Source organism: Aquila chrysaetos, chromosome 11 (assembly GCF_900496995.4).
Source record: "Aquila chrysaetos chrysaetos chromosome 11, bAquChr1.4, whole genome shotgun sequence".
Classification (NCBI taxonomy): domain Eukaryota; kingdom Metazoa; phylum Chordata; class Aves; order Accipitriformes; family Accipitridae; genus Aquila; species Aquila chrysaetos.
The window spans coordinates 35,091,113-35,112,164 of record NC_044014.1 but is presented as its reverse complement, the minus strand read 5'-3'; the positions used below and the strand labels follow the sequence as shown (position 1 = coordinate 35,112,164).

At 41.0% G+C, this 21,052-nt stretch overlaps 1 protein-coding gene across 6 annotated transcripts in view; it reads left to right on the top strand.

Moving 5' to 3' along the window:
* The window catches only part of JMJD1C (jumonji domain containing 1C), a 166,439-nt gene that overhangs the window by 104,620 nt on the left and 40,767 nt on the right, over positions 1-21,052 (top strand). For all 6 annotated transcript variants that reach the window (XR_005933604.1, XM_030031426.2, XM_030031425.2 and 3 more), the window contains one exon: positions 3,894-4,007. Coding sequence is in view for 2 of the 6 variants with exons in the window: in XM_030031426.2 (XP_029887286.1) it covers positions 3,894-4,007 (114 nt within the window). In the remaining 4 variants the exon portion in view is untranslated. The remainder of the gene's footprint in view (positions 1-3,893; positions 4,008-21,052) is intronic.

Here is a 21,052-nt window from a genome sequence, read left to right as displayed (position 1 = left end):
GCTGTGAGCTCCAGTGAGGCAAATGAGGTAGTGGTACGTGCGGGATGAGCCGGGCGGCAGCTGCGAGCTCAGCTGTAACCCGAGCGTTTGCTGCAATGAGCCTTCTGGGTGTCGGAGCCTGGCAGCGCCGAGGCTGCAGCAGCCGGCAGTCAGCAGCCGAGGTGTGGCGGCTCCTGGACCCCTGGCCAGCGCCAGGGAACTGTCTGCTCACACGGTGGGGGCGGCTTAACCACCCCTCCAGCTGCTTAATTGCGTTAGGCAGAGATAAAAAGGCGCTATGGGCTTGCTCAGTACTGCTTCCTGGGGAAAGCAGGGCCTGTGGTTGCCATGGGGGTTTGGAAACGATAAATAAATAGATGAGTTGTGTTACTGGGTGTTCAAAAAAGCAGTCCGTGAGTAATCCCCTGTATTCGCGAGTATTTGGTGAATGCCATCGAATAGTTTTGAGATTGTCTGCTGTGAAGTTATGGTACTTAATGTTTTCTAACAAGTTGTTTGGATTTCTGGAAGGTCCAAACCTAATTTCTCCTCTTGGTCTCAGAGCTGTGCCAGATACCTCCCGTAGGCAGGTTATTTCTTGCATGAATTGGGGTAAAATCACGGGGAGATGGGGGAGGGGGAGGGACAGGGTAAGAAATATGTTTTATTCAGTATCGGGCAACTTGGTAGCAAAGCAACCAAAGCGTGTGTGTGGTTTTCATAGAGCTCCCTTTGGCCAAGCGGGGAAATTTGGTGGGAAAAAAGTGGGATTTTTTTTTTTTTTTTTTTAACTAGCTGCTTAGAAGAGTGCTGAAGTCAGATGTCACTTAAAATTGAGTGCTTGAGTCCTTTACTTAATTGTGGTCTTTGGGGAACTGGGTTAATGTAGATGGTAAAAGGAAGCTTTATGCAAGTTTGAAAGGGAGATTTTTGTTTGAAAAGGTTCAGTTTTTCCTGGTTTCAGCCAGTATGCTTGATTCTCCCTAGAGTTGTCCTCCACTTTGGGAATGGAAAGAGTGTCTTCCTCTGAAAGTCTGCAAGGAGCTTGTTGGACCTTCTTACATCTATTTTCATGTCGTTACATGCCTTGCATGCTTGCCTCTAGTAGCTGACTCTTGCCTGCTGTGCTCTTAGTCTGTTTTTCTTTGTGCATATGCAATGCATGGTGTGAAGTTTGGTCATGTCTTTTGTCTTAAGATTTTTTTCAAATCCCTAACCCGTCCTGGCTTGGATATCTCCTTGGTAGCCTGCCTATCTCCTGGAGCTGATGGGAGTCTGGACTTTGCCTTCCCAGGAAGGCCTGCTTTTATCAAAGGGTGGGGTTTTGTTGTTCTTTGATAGTGGGAACATTTTCTAATAGTGTCTGAAAAATCTCAAGTTGTGTGCAGCTGAGCGGCCATCCGTGTATAAGGAGGTGTGTGACATGGTGTAGTTTTGCTTTATTTATTTACATGTTTTTCCTCTGTGCTTGTGGGATAGCCTGCATCCTCCACATGTGTATTTTGAGGGTGTTGGCCTGTTTAGAGGCTTAGATCTATGAAAGCAAGTGAGAAGGCATTACGTTTCTCTTCTCAGAATAATCACGCTTGCAGATCTATATTTGGAACTAGTGCTTTTAATACCAGCAGTAAGATAAACTGGTGGCTCACACATACCTTAATCTGCTGTGTTGTCTGAATCCTGAATGATGACTGCAAGCCGCATTCCACACGGTTTCGTTTTAGCTAATGATGTGGTATGTCCTGTTGTTCGTAGTCAGAAACGCATTTCTTGACCAGAATAATAGCACAGAAAGTTAGAAAGGAGCCAGTGTGGAAAATGTAGAACAGTGTACGTGAAGGTGCGGGGGCAAATTAAGAACTGAAAGACTACAGCATTGACTTTTTTAAAGAAAAGTTTGTCCGTTTGTGAGTTTATACACTCAATGCTTTGCAATTTCATGATGTGAACTCCACCCTCTCTTAACTGGAACCATTAGCAATACAAGATCCATTATAGAAAAGTGATGCAAGAGCAAAGGCCCTTTCTTAACTATTAGAGGTTAAATAATTATTTACTATTCAGACTCTGTAGTTAGCATATTATCATATTCTCCTGCCCCTTCAGCCCTTTCATCTTGTTACCCTGTTGTTGAGATGGCTGACTGGCTGATAGGGTTTTGGTTTGGTTTTTTTTTTTTTTTTTCTTTGCTTGCGGGAGAAAGGGTAACAGCTGAAGTGAAACCTTAAATAAAATGGAAACAAGAATGCGGTACATTAAATCTGAGCATTTGTAGAGTTGGATACATTTATTAGAAAGTATAATGTATCCCCAATGAAGTATTCTCTCATTTGTTTAGTAAGTGTCAAAGCTGAAGCTCCAGAGAGACTTGGGTTATATTTAGCCTAATCGCAAGGCAACACCTTTGTAAAGTAGGTAATGAAATCTGATAAAACCTTGAGTGCATCTCTTAGGAGGTGCCTGCAGACTGGCTGAGGGCAGGTCCCTGACTGCTGCTGCCCTGCTTGGGTGGCTTTTGTCAAGATATGGGATTGCTTTGTGCCTCAGTTTCCCTACCTGAAAATAGGCGGCAGTGATCCTGCCCTCCTCTTGGGGTCTGTTGCTGCAGGGTGTTGCACGTGAGCCAGTGATGTCCTGTTGCAATAGCAGCCTCTTACAGGTGTTGGTGTAGCATTTGCACAATGCTTCATGTGGTTTGACCTGCCCTTGTTTCTCCTCTTTGTCTTTTCTTCCTGCATTTTAAATTTAGAATCAGTCTCAATGGGCTTTATTCTTTTCCTGTTTTCCCTCATTACTATTTTTTTTTTTTTGTCCTGTAGAATAACTTTCCTCTGTTTTTTTCTGTTCCTCCATGTTTTTTTCCTTTATATCCTGCATGTTCTTTCTGCCAGTCGTTCCTTTTGTTCACCTGTGCCTTCCTTTTGCTGTTCTTGTCAGTCTTCAGGGCGGCATTTTCTCTCCCCTCCATCCTCTGGGATTTCCTTTTCACGTGACTCATCCCCTCTCGGTACATCCCCCGCTCAGTCATGCTCTCCTTGCGCTTCTGTTCCAGGAAACCCAGCCAGCAGGGAAGGGGACTGACCTCCTGCTTGTCCCCTCTTGGGGGAGACCCACTGAAGTCATGGCTCCCTCCTTACTTGCCTACCGCATCCTGCTGCGCCTGGACGAGGCAGGGTGTTTTGGGCAAAGACTGTATAGGGGCGTGGAGGAGCCCGTTGTTCCCTGCTCCCCTTTCTCTGTGCTGGGCTTTCGCAGCGGGGCCGGGAGGTTTCCTGCTTCCCCGGCACGTGGGGGGAAGCAGGAAACCTCCCGGCCCCTGCAAAAGCCCCGGGACCAGGCACTGCCTTCTCCGAAGCCGTTGCGCCGGAGCAGCCGGTTGCTGCAGGGAGGAGCAGCTGCGGGGGCGGCAGGCAGAAGAGTCAGAACAGTTGCAGAGCCAGGCAGGGAAATGAGATGGTTGACTCGGAGGCAAGGTGAATGATTTCAGAACAGAACGGGGGGGGGGGGAGCATTTTCACGTCTGCAGTCTGTTTCCACTTCAGCGTCCTTAGTGTAATTACCACTGCGCTAGCTAGTCCTGCAGGCAGAAAGAGAGGACCTACGTGCTAAGCTGTATGTTTAAGATATAATCGTGCTCCTGTACTTTGTGCTTCTGTGGGAAACACTCTTGCTCAAGCACAATAAGGGAAAGGAAGAACGTATGGTGTAGTTCCCTTTTCTAGCTGGTTTTCCACCAACAACACAAAGGAAAAAATTACAAAACTCAAAATCCTTCTTTCTCGTATAATCAGTAATTGTTATTCTGTTTTAACTTGTTTTGATGGAAGAATTGCGTCAGTGTTTATACAGTCCTGGGGGTTTGATATGCTGAGCTTTTTTTAATTGGTTAATTGTCTTTTCTTTTTTTCCAATAGACATTCAAGCCCTTGGTTGGAAAAAGTGTATACAATTCAATTACTGCAGTCGAATTCCTTGTGGACAAACAGCTGGATTTTATAACTGAAGATAGTGCCTTTCAGCCCTATCAGGTAAGGAATTTGGTTAGCGTATAAGTACTGTCCATTTAGCTGAGTTAAAAGCCATGTGTTTATTTTAAAGTGCATTTGACAGTCAAGTTCTGTGTTACAGGAACAATTTCCTGTTGATAATTGGCAGACATTGTTCCTCATTTTGTGAAAGATTATTTCGGATACTGTATCTGATTCTAGTGAATCTGATCATGTCAAGGAGTACCATGTGACTAATGTTATTGAACAACCTTTAAGTAAAATACCCGACCCCTTTAAAGGTTAATCTGTACCATTAATTGTAGAGCAGATAAAAGATAGTATCTATCCTTCTGAAGCTGAGCTTTCATTTCTAGGTCTTTGCACTACTACAGTGATATCAGACTTACTGTTTTTTTGAGAATGAATAGCAGAAAATGTTAATTTTTTAAACAGAAAATATACTTTCTCTTGCTGTTGTTTCTAAGCCTGCTAAAATTTCCAGTACTGTTGATTTTAATGCTGCCTTCATTAATTAGAAACACATTAATATATTAATGTCTGTGTATTTAATGAACAAGAAAAACGATGTTCCTCCCCCCTTCAGAAGAAGGTCTAAAAATCTCTTCTATGACAAATAGAAAAACATTTGATACTTCAACTTGCGCTGAACTGATTGCAATTAGAATAGCCATAAATTCTTTCTTACGGCTGGGATGGTACACTGTGGTGATACAGAAATAGTACTTTGAGACTTGGAATAACAGATGGCCCTGAATAAATGCTATGTAATTTTGTCCTGACACCCCTTCTTCCCTCCTGCTTCACCAAGATGTTTTTTTTTTTCCCAGTACCAAATATAGAGCTACAAAAACAGAAGCGACCAAGAGAGAATCCTGAGGAAGGGAGAGGGAGGTTCGGTTCGAGGAAGGGCTGGTGCTTTTCTGTGTCTGTGGTAGAGAAGCTAAACGAGTTCAATGCTTCTCGTCAGGGTGAGGTTACGTGTCATGACTTGAGCTGCTCAAACAGCTTGGCTCTGCTGCAAAGGACAGTTCCGACTATTGGACCCCATGCTAGTGCCTTCAGCCTTCTAAATCAGCACAGCCTTGATTTTCAAAAACTGAGGTGGGGGTGGAAGCCTGTGATGTTAGTGAGCTGAGCTGGATTAGCCCAGGGTGCACCAAGTGCTGTGGCTTCCTCTAGGGAGGGGGTCAGGATGACGCAAAGTGGAGTGGGATATCCTCCTTTGGCAGCAGCGACCTCTTAAATCAGCTGAGCCGTGAAGTGTAAATTCACCCTCAGAGTCCAGCCGCAATCATCCAGATTCATTTTACAAAGCAAATACTTGGGCTAGCATCTGTCCTTTGCCTGAAATCTGTCAAGATCATGTCTCTGATGATGTTCATTCCAGTAACAGTAATCAATCTCCTTTTGGCAGTGGATCGTTTCTTACCAGATGAGCAGAGCAAAACAAATTGAATATATGAGGACAGCCTTTTGTAAAACAATCCTATTGCCAGGCCTGGCTGGCAGTTAATATAACGATGCTGTATGCATTTCAGGTCCTTCACTTCAAGCAGTATTTACTAATGCAGTAGTGGACACAGAAACACCTTGATTTGCGAAGGTGCATACAAATTGAAGGTGTCATTTTTGCGAATGTGTCATATGAACAGCTGGCTTTATAATATCTTGGTAGATAATACTGTAATTAACAGCATTAGCAACTTCAGTTTTAAAAGAGGTGTTGACCAAAAACTGGTACAAAGCAGTAGCTTGTGAAAAATAGTTCCAGATATAAGCTTGGTCTCCCTAACTCTTGGCCTCAATTTTTGACATGTAGATGGCAACTCTGTGAGAGGTCGGGTTGTTTCCCCCTCTCATGGAGCAAACAGCTACCTATTAAAGCCTGGGATCGAGGCTACTGATCTGTATCAATCATAAGTAGTTTGGTCACAAGAGATACCTAAATTATCTGTCTGTTTTAACATTACAAGATGGTTGCTGATGGAGATTCATCTTAAGTACCAAGGCATCCAGAATTTGCATCTTAACTGGAAATTGCTCAGATATGGAATGTAGAAACATAAAATAACATTGAGCTCACTGATGAATACTGCAAAGATTTCTTTATTTGAATGATTATAAGAAGTTTTAGAAATTACTTTTGTAAGCATGTCTCTCTGCAGGGCTAGCAATGTCTCATTGCTAAGTTTTACAAGTTAATTGTACAGATAAGAGCTTTACTGAATGATAATGTCTTTAAGAGAACAGAAAACTATTTTTTTAAGTATGCTAACTGAATTATGTACCAGCATTGTGTTAGACAGAAATATTAACTTGATCATTATGAGACTGTTTTCTCCTGAAAGATACCTGACGCAGGATTGTCTCTATTCTTTTGTTTGTCTTGTTATTTTTTGTTAATGCTGGAAATCGCATTCCTAGCCTTCAGTCACTTAATGTAAGGTAGTTTTTACTTGCCCCTTTTTTCTGGAAGGCCTTCCTTTTCTTTGCCATGAAAACAGGCCCTAGATAAATCTTTTGTAAACTTCCTGTGAAAATCTGCTATTCTAAAAAGAAATAAAAATGGCCTTTTTGCTCCCTTATTTGGTCTGGAATACTGTTAACCTGCTTTTGAGCAGAAGACATAACCGAGGAACCATTCTTTGCAGAGATGAATTAACTTTGAGTCTTTCTAAATATGTTTAGTTTTTGGTTTCATCTCTCATGGCTGCACTTTTTCAATATGAAGTCCTTAGAGACCATGGTGATCTAAATGCTTTTCTATTGCGTTTTGCTGTTAGTGCCTAAAATTCCAGTACCTTTCTGCCAAAACAAACAAAGTTTGAATTTGTGTGGGAAGACTCCATTTCACTTCAGATACAATTCTTAACTACTGAGTAATTTTTCCCATCATTGCATATACTTGTAATGCTAGTAATGGGCAGCAGATGAGGATTTGGTATGAATTCTGCTCAGATCAGTTCTAATCAAAAGATGCAGTGCTGTTTAACATAACTATTGGGCTAAAGGGCTTCATGAGTAAGGTAGTGCTGTCCAGTTTACAGGTGACAACTGCTCAAGGCAAAGAACACAGCGCATTTGGCATCCTTTTAATCTTGGCAGGAAAAACAAAGTTTGAGTAGGCAAAGAACTTAAATTACTGTCGTTACCAGAAGCGGTTCTTCCAGAACAAGAGTAAAGAGACTTTGGCAAGACTCGCTGGGGAATTGTGAACGATGGATTCCCATGCCACGTCTGCTCTTTGCATAAACAAACATGTTTCGGTTGTTAAGAGATTCAACAACCTTCGTAAGAGCTAGATGAATATCGTTATTAAAAGTAGGGTATGCAGCTGCGCTATACTAGCCTTTTTCCATTTTTTCATATCTTCAGAAGGTTTTCTACAGCAAGTATTACACTTGTCAGTGAATTTGTTCTTTACAGCTAAATGCATTATGTGACTTTTCCTTTCCCTTATGTGTGTACTGCTTTGAATCCTGCCCTTCTCCAGAAAAAATCCTTGGATTCTGTATGTGTAGTGCATTTAACACCAACCTACAACTTGTTTCTGGTGGCTTTTATCTCTGTTGCTTCATAGAGGGTACAAATGGTATTATTCTCTACGTGAAACTTGTGTGTGACTGAGAGTGACTCATTCATTAATCTGGGATGGTCAGACCATTTAGTCATGTAGTTCTTTTATGGTGGTGACAAGGGGATCTTGAGGAGAAAGCAGATACGAATGTTTGCTGTGGTACTTCGCTTAGCAATGAAATGAAAATTCTGTTCCTTTGCAGGAAGTGATAGACATAAAATTTACAACAAGCATTTTCTATGTCAAACTAGTATCTGTAGGAAATGCAGTCTTTAAATGTGATGTGTAAGTCAGGTCCTTAATATCTTTCTACTTTGCATTCACAATATATCATGTATCTTTTGTGATTAAGTAAAAATTGACAAACGTAGTGGGTTTTACAGTGGCCTTTGCTATAGATTGAAAATGAACACACTTTCAAACACTTTTGTTATTAAAATATTTTAAGCAAAACTATAGTAAGCGTACACAAATACAAGTGTGACCTAAATCAGGTAATAAGAACTGAAATGGTTTCCTGTAATAATAAGTTACTTGTACTATTCTGTGACAGCTGTGTGTTTGTTATGATACACTTAGTAAGTTAAGCAGCAGCAAAGCTGATCATGCCTTCATTTGTTTAAGCATTGTAGTTTGCTTGAAGGACTATAGATGGGGATGTGAAGCATTAAAGCTCAGCATATGGTATGTGTGACCTCATCAGTGTGGTGTTTTTGTCTGGGTGGTGTTTGGCAGTACCTGTCACGGGCACTATTGGGCTGAAGAGCGTGATTCTGCTGTTACTGGCCGAAGCAGCTGGAGTCAACTGCGTTATACTTTGGACAAGCAAATAAAGAATAACAAAAAGTGTTTTATATCATGTTTTTCTGTAATAAAATACACTTGTGGAAAGACCTGGAAAGACTGCTATGCCCAAGAAGTCAGTGCGTCTCAGCTCTGTGTCTGGGTTGGGCAGAGTAGGGTGCATGATAGATTATATATTTCCAAATTTATAGACTGTATATACACACACATTTCATATGTGTTAATATATTTCCAAAGGATTTGTGAGCACACAGCACTGGAACAAATGTGTACAGCTGAGACAGGGCAAAAAATTCAAATTAGGTTCCTTCACAATCATTAAACTTCCTGCAAAGAGGGTATTTCACCACTCAAGGAAGAGGAAGTGGAAGGGTGTGCACGTAGTCTTTTCAAAAATTCCTCCTGTGTATTGGGTTAAAGAAAACAAGCACAAAACCAAACAAAAAACCACCAAACCAAACAAAAAAAAAAACTGCTGCGAATGAATCAAGAACACACTTCCGTTCTATATGGTGGAATCTCTCTTCAAGCTGCCCTACTTATGCACATTCTCCTTCAGAACAATTTTTTTTTAATTTTATTTTTAAGACAAGCCTGGTTGTCTTAGTGTTTCAAAATGGTGAGGTCTGCCTGTCTACCTCTGTGCTGAAGGTTGCAGATGTAAAGATAGGGCCCTGAGAAATCCCCTGTGGGAGGTGTTACAGTGATAGGCGTGTGTACTTTGCTCTTCTGAGAGCTGACAGGTCAAATGTCTTAACGCACCTTAAAGATTGCTGAAGTAATAATAATAAACTTTCTCACTAATCATGAAATAGGTACCTCTGATTCAGGATCTAATACTGTGCTAATCTTACTTGATCTATTAGAAATTCAAGTTTTATATGCCATCTAGTAAGGCTTGAGAAAAGGGAGTTGTGCAACTCTGATACTCTCCTTTTCTGTTTATTATGGGCAGACATTGGGTATTTTGGGCCTGGATGCTTCGGGGTTTTGTGACTTGTTTGCTCATAAGAGCAAGCCAGTCATGTAGCAGGGCTTGTGTAGTAATGATACGTGCACATAAAAAATTCTTCAAACATCTTGAAACAGGGATAAAGTAATATTTTTCTGCCTGTGTTTTAAGCACCCCATAATCATATGTGCACTCGTCTTTCAGACTTCTCTTACTTTAAACTTCAGGCTTAAAAATAGCTACTGCAGCTGAAAATTGCATTTCCCATAAACTTGTACCTCCACTGACCAGGCAGGCAGGAGCTTTTGGGTTGGTCCCGCCCTTTGAGGTTGTCAGAAGCAGCTTGGGAACTCCCTGTGCCAGCCAGCTGGCATCTGTGGCCATCATGTGCTCCCCTCGGCTTTCATTTCCTCCATGGGTGACAGGCGCACACAACTTTCTGCATCTTTAACTCTTCTCAGCATTGTGTTTAAGAGCTGTCTCTATTCTTTCCCATGTCTCTGGTGTCTGGACCACCCGTAAGCAGTCCAGCTGGCTTCTCTGGCAGTGTCGTAAAGAGCGATGGTCTAAACAGCTTGTTACTGACGCATCTATGTTTAAGTGTATGGTTCCAACGTGAGGGGAAGCAAAAGGCTGCGTCCAGCTAGAAGGGGGTCAGATGACTCATACCAGTCCTCGCTCCCAGTTACACGTGTGGGGCAGAAGAGTTTCACTGGAGCACTCGCAAAGAGAGAGGAATGGGGGAGGATGGTTTGGCACTCTCCATTTGTAGAGTCAGAGGGAGATGTACATCGTCTCTCCTAAGAATGTATTTGTGCCTCCCTTTGAAAAAGAGCAGTTCCCCTGAGGACTTCATCTGTCTTTATTCTCAAAAATAAAAGTGGACTAAAATTGTACCTTTCTGTTTTAGCCTGTTTTTTTTTAAGAAATAAGGGATTTAGTCACTTTTTTTGGTCTCTCTCAGTGAGGTTTGTTGCAGGAGTGGAGTTCTTTTAGATCTGATAAGCCTTAGGGAAGTCAGCAGCATAGAGAGGAAGCCATCAGTCAGTAGGCAGGTGGTGTAGCTGCCACAAATAGTGTGGCTCCTCCAGGTAGTAGGAGGGAGTTCAGGTGCAACTGCTGAAGGCCATGGGAAGGTACATGAGGAAGGGGAAAGAGTAGTGAGGTCCCTGGGATAAGCTGAGGTTGCTACAGTGGAGGTAGGTCTCAAATCCATAGGAAAACAGATTTCCTTCCATTGTCGTAGAGAAACTTGTTTTACTCTTCCTACAATTTTTCAAAAATCACGATTGGTTAAATGGTTTGACTTCATTAATCCTACTCCAGGAGGTAGCGTTGAAATAAATACTTTAAAAGTTAGGAATTCAAAACAGAACAGATGGAAGATGGAACAAAACTTTTCTTCTTTGAAGGTGAAGATCCAATCCTTTTACTGAAGTATCTTAGTACTTCTCAAAAGCAGTCTCGGGATTACTGAATTTACAAATCCATCTAGTGTTTCTGGGTAAAGAACTTCCTGTGTTTGATCACAAATGATTACTTTTTTCACCAGTGAAAGCCCATGGAAAGTACCGCTCAGTAGTACAAGAAGGGCGCCTTACCCTTGGTTCTGTGTCCTTAAAATTTCCAATCATCACATTTGATTTATAAAAATGAAAGTTTAAAGTATTTTACTTATCTGATGTTCTGGACTAATGCTATTTTCATAATCCAGACAAAAAGTCAGCTCCTAGAGAAGTCTGTTTCACTTTCTAACCAGATGGTGCTTTGCCAGCCAGTATGTTCTTGATTTTCCAAATAGTTGCTGTATGTTGGGATTGGGAATCCATAGTGCTTTGGGGAACTCTGAAGCGTGAATGAGGGTAAAGTCCTGCAGCCATTGCATGGGAGTGCTCCCCCAGGGAGGAGAAAGAGTAGGCCTTCCTGCATTTCAGGTAGGGGGGAAACTTGAGTTTCATTGCAATGTGTTCTTACCAGAATTAAGCTTTAGCTTGATGTGATAAACACAGTAGCTCATTTGATTAAGTGCTCATGGTTTTGTTTGCTTTCGTTCCTTTGTCTGGTATAACATTGCTTTGTTCAGGGCTGCTACTCTATAACTTTTTCTTACAAAATGTATTTTTGAAATTACACCTAATAGAAGTACTAATTTGTAGTCCAGGGTTAGTGCTTCATGAGAACTCTTCCACAGCCTTCAGCAAGCTGCAGTTGGTAGAGATTGAGAGCTATAGCAGTTCCAGGTGTGTATATGGAATGCCTTTTCTAGGCCAGACATCTGGGGAGAAACTCAAGTAATTTTATACGAACTTGAATTTTTTTTTAAATTAAAACCAAGTATGAATCTTACTATTTTCTTAGACATAGGAGTAACTTTACTAATAAAACAAAAAGGGCAGTATTTGTTTTGGTGTAGAGGGCTTGACGTGCATTTCCTGATCAAAGTTCGTTTCTTTTTAACAGTATACTACATAATTAAATGTAGTTCAAAAAAATTTTTTTTAATACCATTGTTTGTAAATACTGATGCCCCCTGCAATCTAGCAAACATTTCCTGTCTTCTGAATGGAATTAAAATTAACTATTCCTGTTTTTTCCCTGCATCCCCGCCTTCTTGTGTGAGTCTGCCAGCATTACTGGGCATAGTATTCTAGTATGCTTTTGCTGAGCAAGTGGGTTTGAAGCACAGTTTCTGTGCATCTCACAAATTATTCTGTATTTTATGACTTTAGTAGTGAATTTTAAGCATACAGTTTAGAAATTATATTTCAGCCATAGAGGCTGGGTTTTTAGGCAATGTGAATGTTTTCTTCCCTTTCGCTATCTTCTTTTCACCACTCAATGCCACTTTGGTATACAGTAGATAAAATCAGGTTAAAGCAGATTTCAGGATGCGTAAGACTTGACTAAAGTATGGTCCTTGACAGGTGCGTGTCCCATCCCCGTCCCATCCCCAAGTAGTGTAGTTCAGTCTTGAATTATGTTTTTAAGAGGGTTTTTTTAGTTCTGTGTACTAGTAGATTTATTGATGGAAAAATTTTGTGAAATAGACGAGCACTGTATCAATTTTAAACACTGAATGACTTTCCCAAGTTTACCCCAAGGAGCTTATTGCAGCAACAACTGAAATGTCACTGTTTTCTGATTAGCAATTTAATCTTTCCTCTTTGCAAGACCATTATTCATCTGTTCTATAAAAGGCACAGCCACTGCTTTATCTAGAGTTGCAGAGAGCTCTAGTGTTAATCCAAATATGATATACATCCCAGATCTCTGTTTTTTATAGGGAAAATTCCTAAAATGGCTCCAGCAGGTCAGAACAGAGCTGTTATCAGAAAAAAAAAAAAAGCACATGATGATGGCTGCATTGCTTCTGATGGAGCAATTGCTTCTCTTGGAGCAGAGGCAGCATTTCCACGTTTGCACAGTGATGGGCTCGCTGTTGTATGCCCAGCCAGACAGTTGGAGAGTCTCTGCACCATATCCCTGAGACCAGAGAAATTTGTTCTTCTGGATGAAATTCTGAAGAAAATGTGCTAATTGTTTTTCCAACCCAGATGCATTGCCTCTGTGCAGTGCTGCCTTAAATCTTATTATAAATTAACCTTGAAAAGTTCTGTGCAAGTACAGTGGTACTTGTTTAAAACATGAGAGAAATGTGTTTTAGTCTGAAATACTTTCATATTATCAGCATGTTGGCCAACACTGTTATGTAGTACTGTTCTAAGAAACATGTTTTCAAACAAACCCTGGAAAACCACTTGAAAATAAAACGTTAATGTGATAGTAATTAAGTGGACCAAACTCCACTGAAGCTGTCTTTCAAGAACATTTTGAAGATAATCTTATGTGTTCTTTCCTCTTGACAAAAAAAATGGTTAAGATCTTCTTATTGTTGGGAAGGATTTGTATTCTGCCTATAATCATCATGAATTACAGGGGGAAAGGAACTTGAAAGTTGTATGTTCCTAGAGCTCTTATTTGGTAAATAGGATTGAGGATATTTGCAGAAGAGACTGGGTAGCTCAGTGACTGCTGGTAATCTAAGCTGGTGGTAGTTCAAATTACAGAGTAGAGAGTCACTCACAAGAGTGAGATAACTCTGATGCACGTTTGTAGGAGGTGGTGTTGATTCTAGGAGCTGTTATCAGTCTGCCACGTATTGGATAGTATTTTATTTACAGTTTTCTTCCTCAGATTTGAATTGAGACACCTTTGCTCTTTAATACAGTAAGCTCTTAGTTATCAATAGTCTTGTCAAAGAATATGGTGTTGCTGAGTAATGCAACTGATAAAAGATTTGGTGGAGGTAACTACCATGAGATAAGAGATGACTATCCAGTTTGTCATTAGCTGTGGTGACAGTATACAGCTTTCCAACTCTGCCAGTTCAAGCTGCCGCCGCAAGTAACTTCTGCTGTCCCTGATGCAAGGAAGATGTGTCTTCTGCGAAATGCTCGGTTTCTGAGCAAGAACTGATCTCTTGGCTTGATTTCTGGGGGCATTAGACTGCTTTTCTGGCAGCCCACTAGTCCAGACATCTGATGATCAACAGAAAGTACTTTCTTTTTTGCTTAAAGACCATACAGCTTGTCCTTCAGCTTGGGGAGTTAGATCCCTTCTGAAAGCTGTTCACAATACACAGGGTGTCTGTGTCTCAGTGTAAATTTTAATATCAATGTACAAAAGATTTTTCTCCGATCTACTCACTTAGCTGCTCTCCTTGTTAGCATCAACTTCACTCTGCTAATTGCTTGCTTCAGGGAAGTGTCTGCACTTTGAGGTTTCTTTTCCCGTAGTGACATTGAGTTGCTTGGTAAGTGACTCAAAGGCTTGTTCCAGTATCACCACATGACTTGGGAGTTACTGGCTTAGTTGGGTAGGACCAGTATTCCCTCCCTGTTTCTCTTAGGAGTAGATAAAACAAAATGCATAATTAGGACAAAGTTGCATATTGCTAAGATGGTGGTGATAAATGTATGGAGCCTGCAGTGAGGAAGGGGAAGGAAATGTGATTCAGTGGAAAACGAAAGAAAAAAATGAATGTATGTCTGTGTCATCGAAATAAGGGAGCAGATGGACAAGGAACAGTGCTATTCACCTTTCATTCGTTTGTACGTGGAGAACGTAAGTAGTACAAATAGTCACTGCGGTGCTATAAGTGGAAGATGACAGCCAACCAGCTTTGTGGGTAGGACCCACTTGTTTGGGGAAGTCTTTAGATCAGATGCTGAGAGATAGTCTGGCACTCCAGGAGATTTTGCTTTTCTGACCCAGATTGTCCCAGCTGCTCAAAAGGAATGTGACATAACCCATGAGCATAAGGGTCATCTATTTTTTTAAATCTGTATTTTCAAATGCAAAACTATTGTAGAAGTCACTAGAGCAGTTTTTAGGTTGTTTTGTGACTATCTGCCTGGCCCAGGTTTGGTGTTGCATATCCATTGGTGGCTGCTTGCTTCCCTGCTGCATGCATGTTCGGTATGCCACTCTTGTTTCCGTTCTGCCTTTCCATACTAGATTCTCATCTACAGGTACAGGAATAACGAGCTGACTTGTAAAAAGCAAGCTTTCCAGCATGCCCATTTCACCTGAGACATGGGTAGTAGTCTTACAGGAAGGCAAATATCTCTGTTTATTTTTGTGTTTGTGAGTTTAAATCAGGGAGAATAGTAGACTACAAGTCAGATTTTTTCCTGTATATTTATGTTGCTAACTTTAATCTATTTTTCATAAGATAATATTTTGTATTTTTAATAGAAATTTTCTGGTATTCTTACGGATGCAAGTTATTCTTCCCGAACTGAACTAATCAGTGCAATGATGCTTCTTCAAGCCTGAAATCATGACTTGTAGAAGCTTATGCAGCCCAGCTCCCCTAATTCTCAAACCTAATAATTAAAATGTTAAAATCAGTGTCAACTTTTTAATTGTTGAACAGCTGAAATGAGGAAGGAAGTAGGAGTGTGTGGGGAGAAGTATTAGGCATAGGGAAGAGTGGGGAGCAAAAGAAAAATTGTTGATAGCTTTTCCTGAGAGATACTAAGATTACTGACAGTTGGAAAACTACTAAATTTTTAGTCCTCATCTTTTTTTCCTTGTCGTTTTAACTTTCTACTTACAGAAACATAGCTGTTGCTATTATACACTGAAAATAACTCCTAATCTTAAATGTTTGTGGTCTGAAATATCTATAAATATTTATCCTTGTCGGAACAATGCATTCAGAGCCCCTTGTTGGGAAGGGATTAGTTATCCCTGTTCTCTCACCCGCTCTCTGCACATAGGGAGAGCGTCCCTGCCCATCCCTGCCTTTCCCTATGCGGCGTGCCTCTGTGCACGCGTGAGCAGGGCTGACCTCAGCTCGACTTTGTTTCTGGTTTAGGGGTCAGGGTTGTGCCTTCAAGCTTGACTTAACTGGTTCAGATGTAGCCCAGCAGCTGCCGGGTTTGAATGAGGTAAATTGTGACTGTGCGCTCAGAACAGCAGAAAATAGGTCAAGTGTGGGTTGGGTTTACATAGAAAGCACTAGCATCGCCTGGTAAGCCTAAGCCTCTTCTCTCAGCTCAGACAAAGCCGTTTAAGGTAAACTGGGAAGTTAGGATCTCCCCAGAAAACTTTCTAGCCTTCTGTAGCCTTGATGTTTCTGGCCGGCGTTGCCTTTTGTGAGAAGCCTGGAGCGGGAGCAAGGTTGCCCTAGTTGCAGGGGCATGCGGTGGGTCAGGTCGATGTGTTCCCCCTGGAGCGGTCCTCTCTGGAAGGGCGTTTCTCTGCTGGCTTGTGTGGAGCAGCACAGCCCTGCAGCCTTCAGCGCCTCTCTGACCTCCTGCCCACCAGCTGCAGTGGCGTGGCAGCTGGGGTAGCCTTTCACTTGTTGGAAAGGAATAAGGAATATACTGTTTACCAGTGGTTTATGCATATGTGTGTGTCTAGAAAGATCGTGAAGCAACAGAAGATCTGTATATTTTAGTCTCGGCTGAATTTGATGATTTCCCTGTAGGCTTTTGGTGTGGTCTGTGTGGCATCGGCAGTGTCTGCGCCTGCCCAGTGGTACCTTTGGGGGTATCAGCTGCTGCCAATTTTTCTGTGTTTTAGTTAGATTCTCATCTTTTGCCACTGGAAAAAAAGTCTTGTAGCATGGCAGAGAGGGATACTAACTATTAACAGGTGATGTTCTTGTTAAGATCTTTGGTATTCTGCCTATACAGATTTTATGTCACTGTTTTGTTTTGTGTGTTTTTTCCCCTGCTCGCTCTGATGTCAGGCAGGACAACGTTAAGATTGAAGGTTTGTTAAAAAGTTATAACAGATAAGTGATATATAATCAGATATGTCAGGTGACACAATCAGTGAAAGATAAAAGAGGAGGAAAAAAGAAAAGGATGGCTAGTTAGCAAGGAATGAAAATCAGGGAATTGTACAGACCTTTCAAACGAGGAGTAAAAATACGCATGGATGTGTTTGAGGCTGGGTGCATCTTCCAAAAGACGGCATTAGAGGACTAGTATAAGTTCTCAGCAGTCTAGACTTTAAAAACAGTACTTTTTGTTGCCACTGCTCTCTGAAGACTGTTGTAGCAATCAGTAGGGAGGTGTTGGACTTGTTCCTTGTTTTTCAAACTGCAATTTCGAAATTTCATTTCTATGCAGTTGAAGTTCCATGCTGTTGTAAAAATGATTTGGTGGAAAAAGGCAAAAAAAAAAAGGGTGGGGGGCTCATTTTATAGAAAATGATTTTAAGATATTCACCCATAAAACAAGAAAACTGAAGGTTCAAGCTTTTGACACTTTGATTGCTGAATTTTTCATTTGCACTGTTTCAAATTAAATGTGGTCCCTCTACCATTAAAGTACTAACAGAATGCTTATTTCCATGTGCAGCACATACTGTGTAAACATGGTAAACAGGACTCTCAAGTTGGTTATGTACTAGTTTTCATTTAATTCGTGTCCTAAATTATCAGAAAACCTCTAAGCAGCCAGAGGAAGCTATAGTTAATTAAGCCACAGATGGTGAGGACTAATGTGGTGTTGACCTTTGCGAGGACTGCAAAATCTACTTAGTCTTTCTCTGTAAAACACTAGCTGAAATGAGTTCCTACTGATATTAAAAAGATGTCCTTGATGTATTGAAAGCAAATGCAGAGATACCACGGCCAAGGAAGGCGCCTTCCCAAATAACCATTTGCAGGTTCCTAATGCATGGCATGTGTTGAGGCTTGGTCTTCAGGGCTCTGATTTAAGTCTTTTTAGTGCCAAAAGCCACTGTTTTTCCAGGACTGATTTTCCTGGAATGCATATTGTCAGTTCTTCTCTTCTTCACTGAAAATGGGGAGTTGACAGCTGACTGGAGTTTCTGTACCCTCCTATAAGCAGCATGCAGGCTGTGTGATTGGGGATAGGAGCAGCTACTTGAATCCACTTTCTAGTTGTTGTTTTGTGCTCTGGGGTTTCATCTCTTGAATTAATGAACTTTTTTCTGCCCTCTTTGTGAAGAATGAATTGGAGAAGTATCTTAAAATGCTGAGGAAACATTTTGCTTCAATAGTTCAAGACTTGTTGGGAAGGTAGAGAGTTGTGGAAATGTGCAGGCGTTCCCACGACAAATGTGCCTGGCTGCCCAAAACGGAAAAGGAGCTTGTGGTCATTTGAGCCTTTCAGAAGGCACTTTTTATGGTCTTTGGTCACTGTGCAGGTTTGGCTCATCCAAGGAAGCCTCTCAGTATCCTGGACAGTATTTTGTTTGTGGATGGGGCTTGAGTAGGAGAATTCTATATGTATTTGGATTTTGACTTGTTTTTCTGTGGGTGCTGTCTTTGAAATTCCTGTTTGATCATGACTTAAACAAATTTCAAAGCATTGTAAGTGATTTGCACTTGTTCACCTGTGGCTTTGATAAATTATGTTCGTCCGAATAAGCTCCCTGAAAATGCTTCTCTGAAGAAAGATATCTACTTTCTGGTTGAAGTAGCGTGGTATCTTAACCTGATGGTATGGTCTATAGTTTCCAACCTGCTCTATCATTTTACACCAGAAGAAAGAACAGATACAGTCTGAAAAAACAGTGGATCGCTTTGTTATTTGGGAAAATTTCATTCTTTATCCTTCTCAGGACTTCCTAGGAGTTGAGCATGTCCCCAGTGGGTGAGAATTACCGCCTAGAGAGACATGCAGCTGACTTAAGTATTTTTTGGATAATTAAGCAGAAAGTCCACTCCACCAGAAGTGAATTCCTCTTTTGGTCTGGAAAGAAGGAAGAATAGCAGGAAAAATCTAAAAAACTTTACATAGCTTGGCAAGCTTCTGATAGTCCCATTGCTTCATGTGACTGTCTTCCAGAAGGGGAGGAAGGATTATCTCGACCATATCTTTCTAGCCCATATGTCCTTTGTCTTCTTCCCAGTGTTGCATATAGTCATTTGTGGAGCAAGGGGCACTGCTGTATGAAGTACATAAAGAGCTTCCTACAGTAGATTTGAAGAAGAAAATGGCAGTCCCATTTATTTGATTTGCATTCTAATTTGCATTTCATAAGGGTTTCAAACCAGCATCCTCCTGGAGAAGGTATTCCAGGACTTGTGGAAAAACTAGTCTAGGAGAGGGTAGCATACTTACTTTTGTGAGTAAAACTACTTTCAAATGAAGTCTGGAGGAAAATCCTGCAGGGCATTTAATTCTTCTGTGGGTTAGTCTGTCAATCTTGCTACTTCGACCAAGAAGGAGAGGAAGACTGAAGGTCATAATTGCCAAGGTTCAAATCTGTAGACAGAGTGGTTGTTTCTTGAGCAATATACATAATAGGGTAAGGAAAAGGACTGGGCACTGCAAAGTCGTCTGCTCATCTTCTGTGCTCATCTTCCATGCTAAGACAGGGAAGAGACTGCAAGTCACCAGCCTTGCTTGTTGCCCTGTCTCCCTGTTTTTGCCAAAGTTTGTAGTGTGTGCTAAAACAGTGTGCTTAAGGCCATCACCTTATAGTTTTAATACACTATGCAATTAATTTCCTAGTTTTTAGATGTTCAGATTTAAGATTAATGGTGGAAAAAAGTCAGTCACAGCGCACACATTTTTTCATAGATATATGTAATATGTACACAAAAGAACAGAATTTTTGAGATTCCAGGAGCCTTTGTTTTTTTCAGTATCTTGATTCTGAGCTTCAGTTGTCAGTTACCATTTTGCTTTGCTGTACTGATTTCTATTGACCAATGTATAGCATGCTTTTTTTTTTTTTTCAGTGATGGTATGTTAAATGTGTATTTTGTGTGTGTATTTAGAAACCCTGGGTTCTCTTTGACATCCTCTATGTAATCCCAGTCATACCTGCATGTAGTTTGTGTAATGGATCTTTGTCCTCACTTGTGCCTTTTGTAGCTCATCTTTGAGATGAGCTCATCTTTCTCCAGGAGTGAGGAAAGAAGTACAAAACGGACTTTGCAGTCTTTTTTCTAAGTGTTCACATGAAGCACTCTCAATCAAAGGTACTGATTGGTCATGCATGTGAATAGGAGATAGAACAAAAAAGGTTCAAATGTACTGTTTGTAGGATCACCAGTATCTTCAGTGTCAAGTTCAAAGATGCCTAGGAAGGATGTGAAATCTAAAAAAAAGAAAAGCAGCAGTGTGTGTTGCCTTCAGAAACAGATCAAAAGTGGCTCAAGAGGACACAGAGACTCAAAAACTTTGCATAAAGAACTCACTGAAGTAGAATAACGTTAAGAGTAACAGGCCTGACTTCATGGTACCTAATCAATGTGTAGCCTTGAAATGAAGATATAAATTCTCTTAGATGGGACTGAAAGAATTAATCAAAATGTACCAGATCTGCATATTAACTGCATTTTTAAGTCAGGCAGAATCCCAGTATTGCAGTGCCTCAGTCTATTGCTTAGGTCTAACGCTTGTGGATCTGAGAGGGGAAATTTTTGGTACAGGAATCTCTTGCAGCTGCTGTGAAAGAGAGTGCATAGGAAGGAGGACAGATGAATGTTCATCACACAGCTCCATTTCCAGGGTCTGTTGGGTTCCCCTGGCAAATCATTCCCTCTTTCCAGTGGTGGTGTTGCTTCTGTAGGTAGGATCAATGCAAAAATGGATTTGCACAGGAAAGTAGAACAGCTAATACCCTTCTTAGATTGCCTCAGGAGAAGGCAGTGTTTTGCTACTCTGCCATTCTTGAATAAATTTTAGTGTTGACCCTCTTGTGCCTCTGATAATGCTAGCAACATACTTACCTAGTTGGTGTTTTTAACCTGGTGGTAGAGGTCCTGTTGATGTTCCCCTTCACTTTTACTTTGTTCCACTGTACAGGTATTAAAACGATCATATTGACCATTCCTTTTGGATCCAAGGCCATATGCTTTTCAAAAGCATAAGGAGAGAGAGTAATTTTCTGTAATAACTGAAGCATTGATGCATTCTCTGTAATGGAGCATGGCAAATCTTCAAGTGTCAGGAAGTGAATTTTGAATTTGAGATAGACATCCTGTGATCAGTGGGTTAGCAGGAATGATCGCATCCAGATGAATAGAGAGAAATTGCTCATGTCACTTGAGGGCCTGGCAGCAATGCACGATTCCCTGAGTGTTGCTTGTATCTTTGTATTCTGTGGCTGGAGCTCTTCATAATAAATTGTGAAACATCAAGGAACTTGTTTGAGATCAAGGAAAGAAATTACTTTATCTCAGCTGCAGTACTGATAAAACATTTTACATTTTGTATGTGGAGAATCACT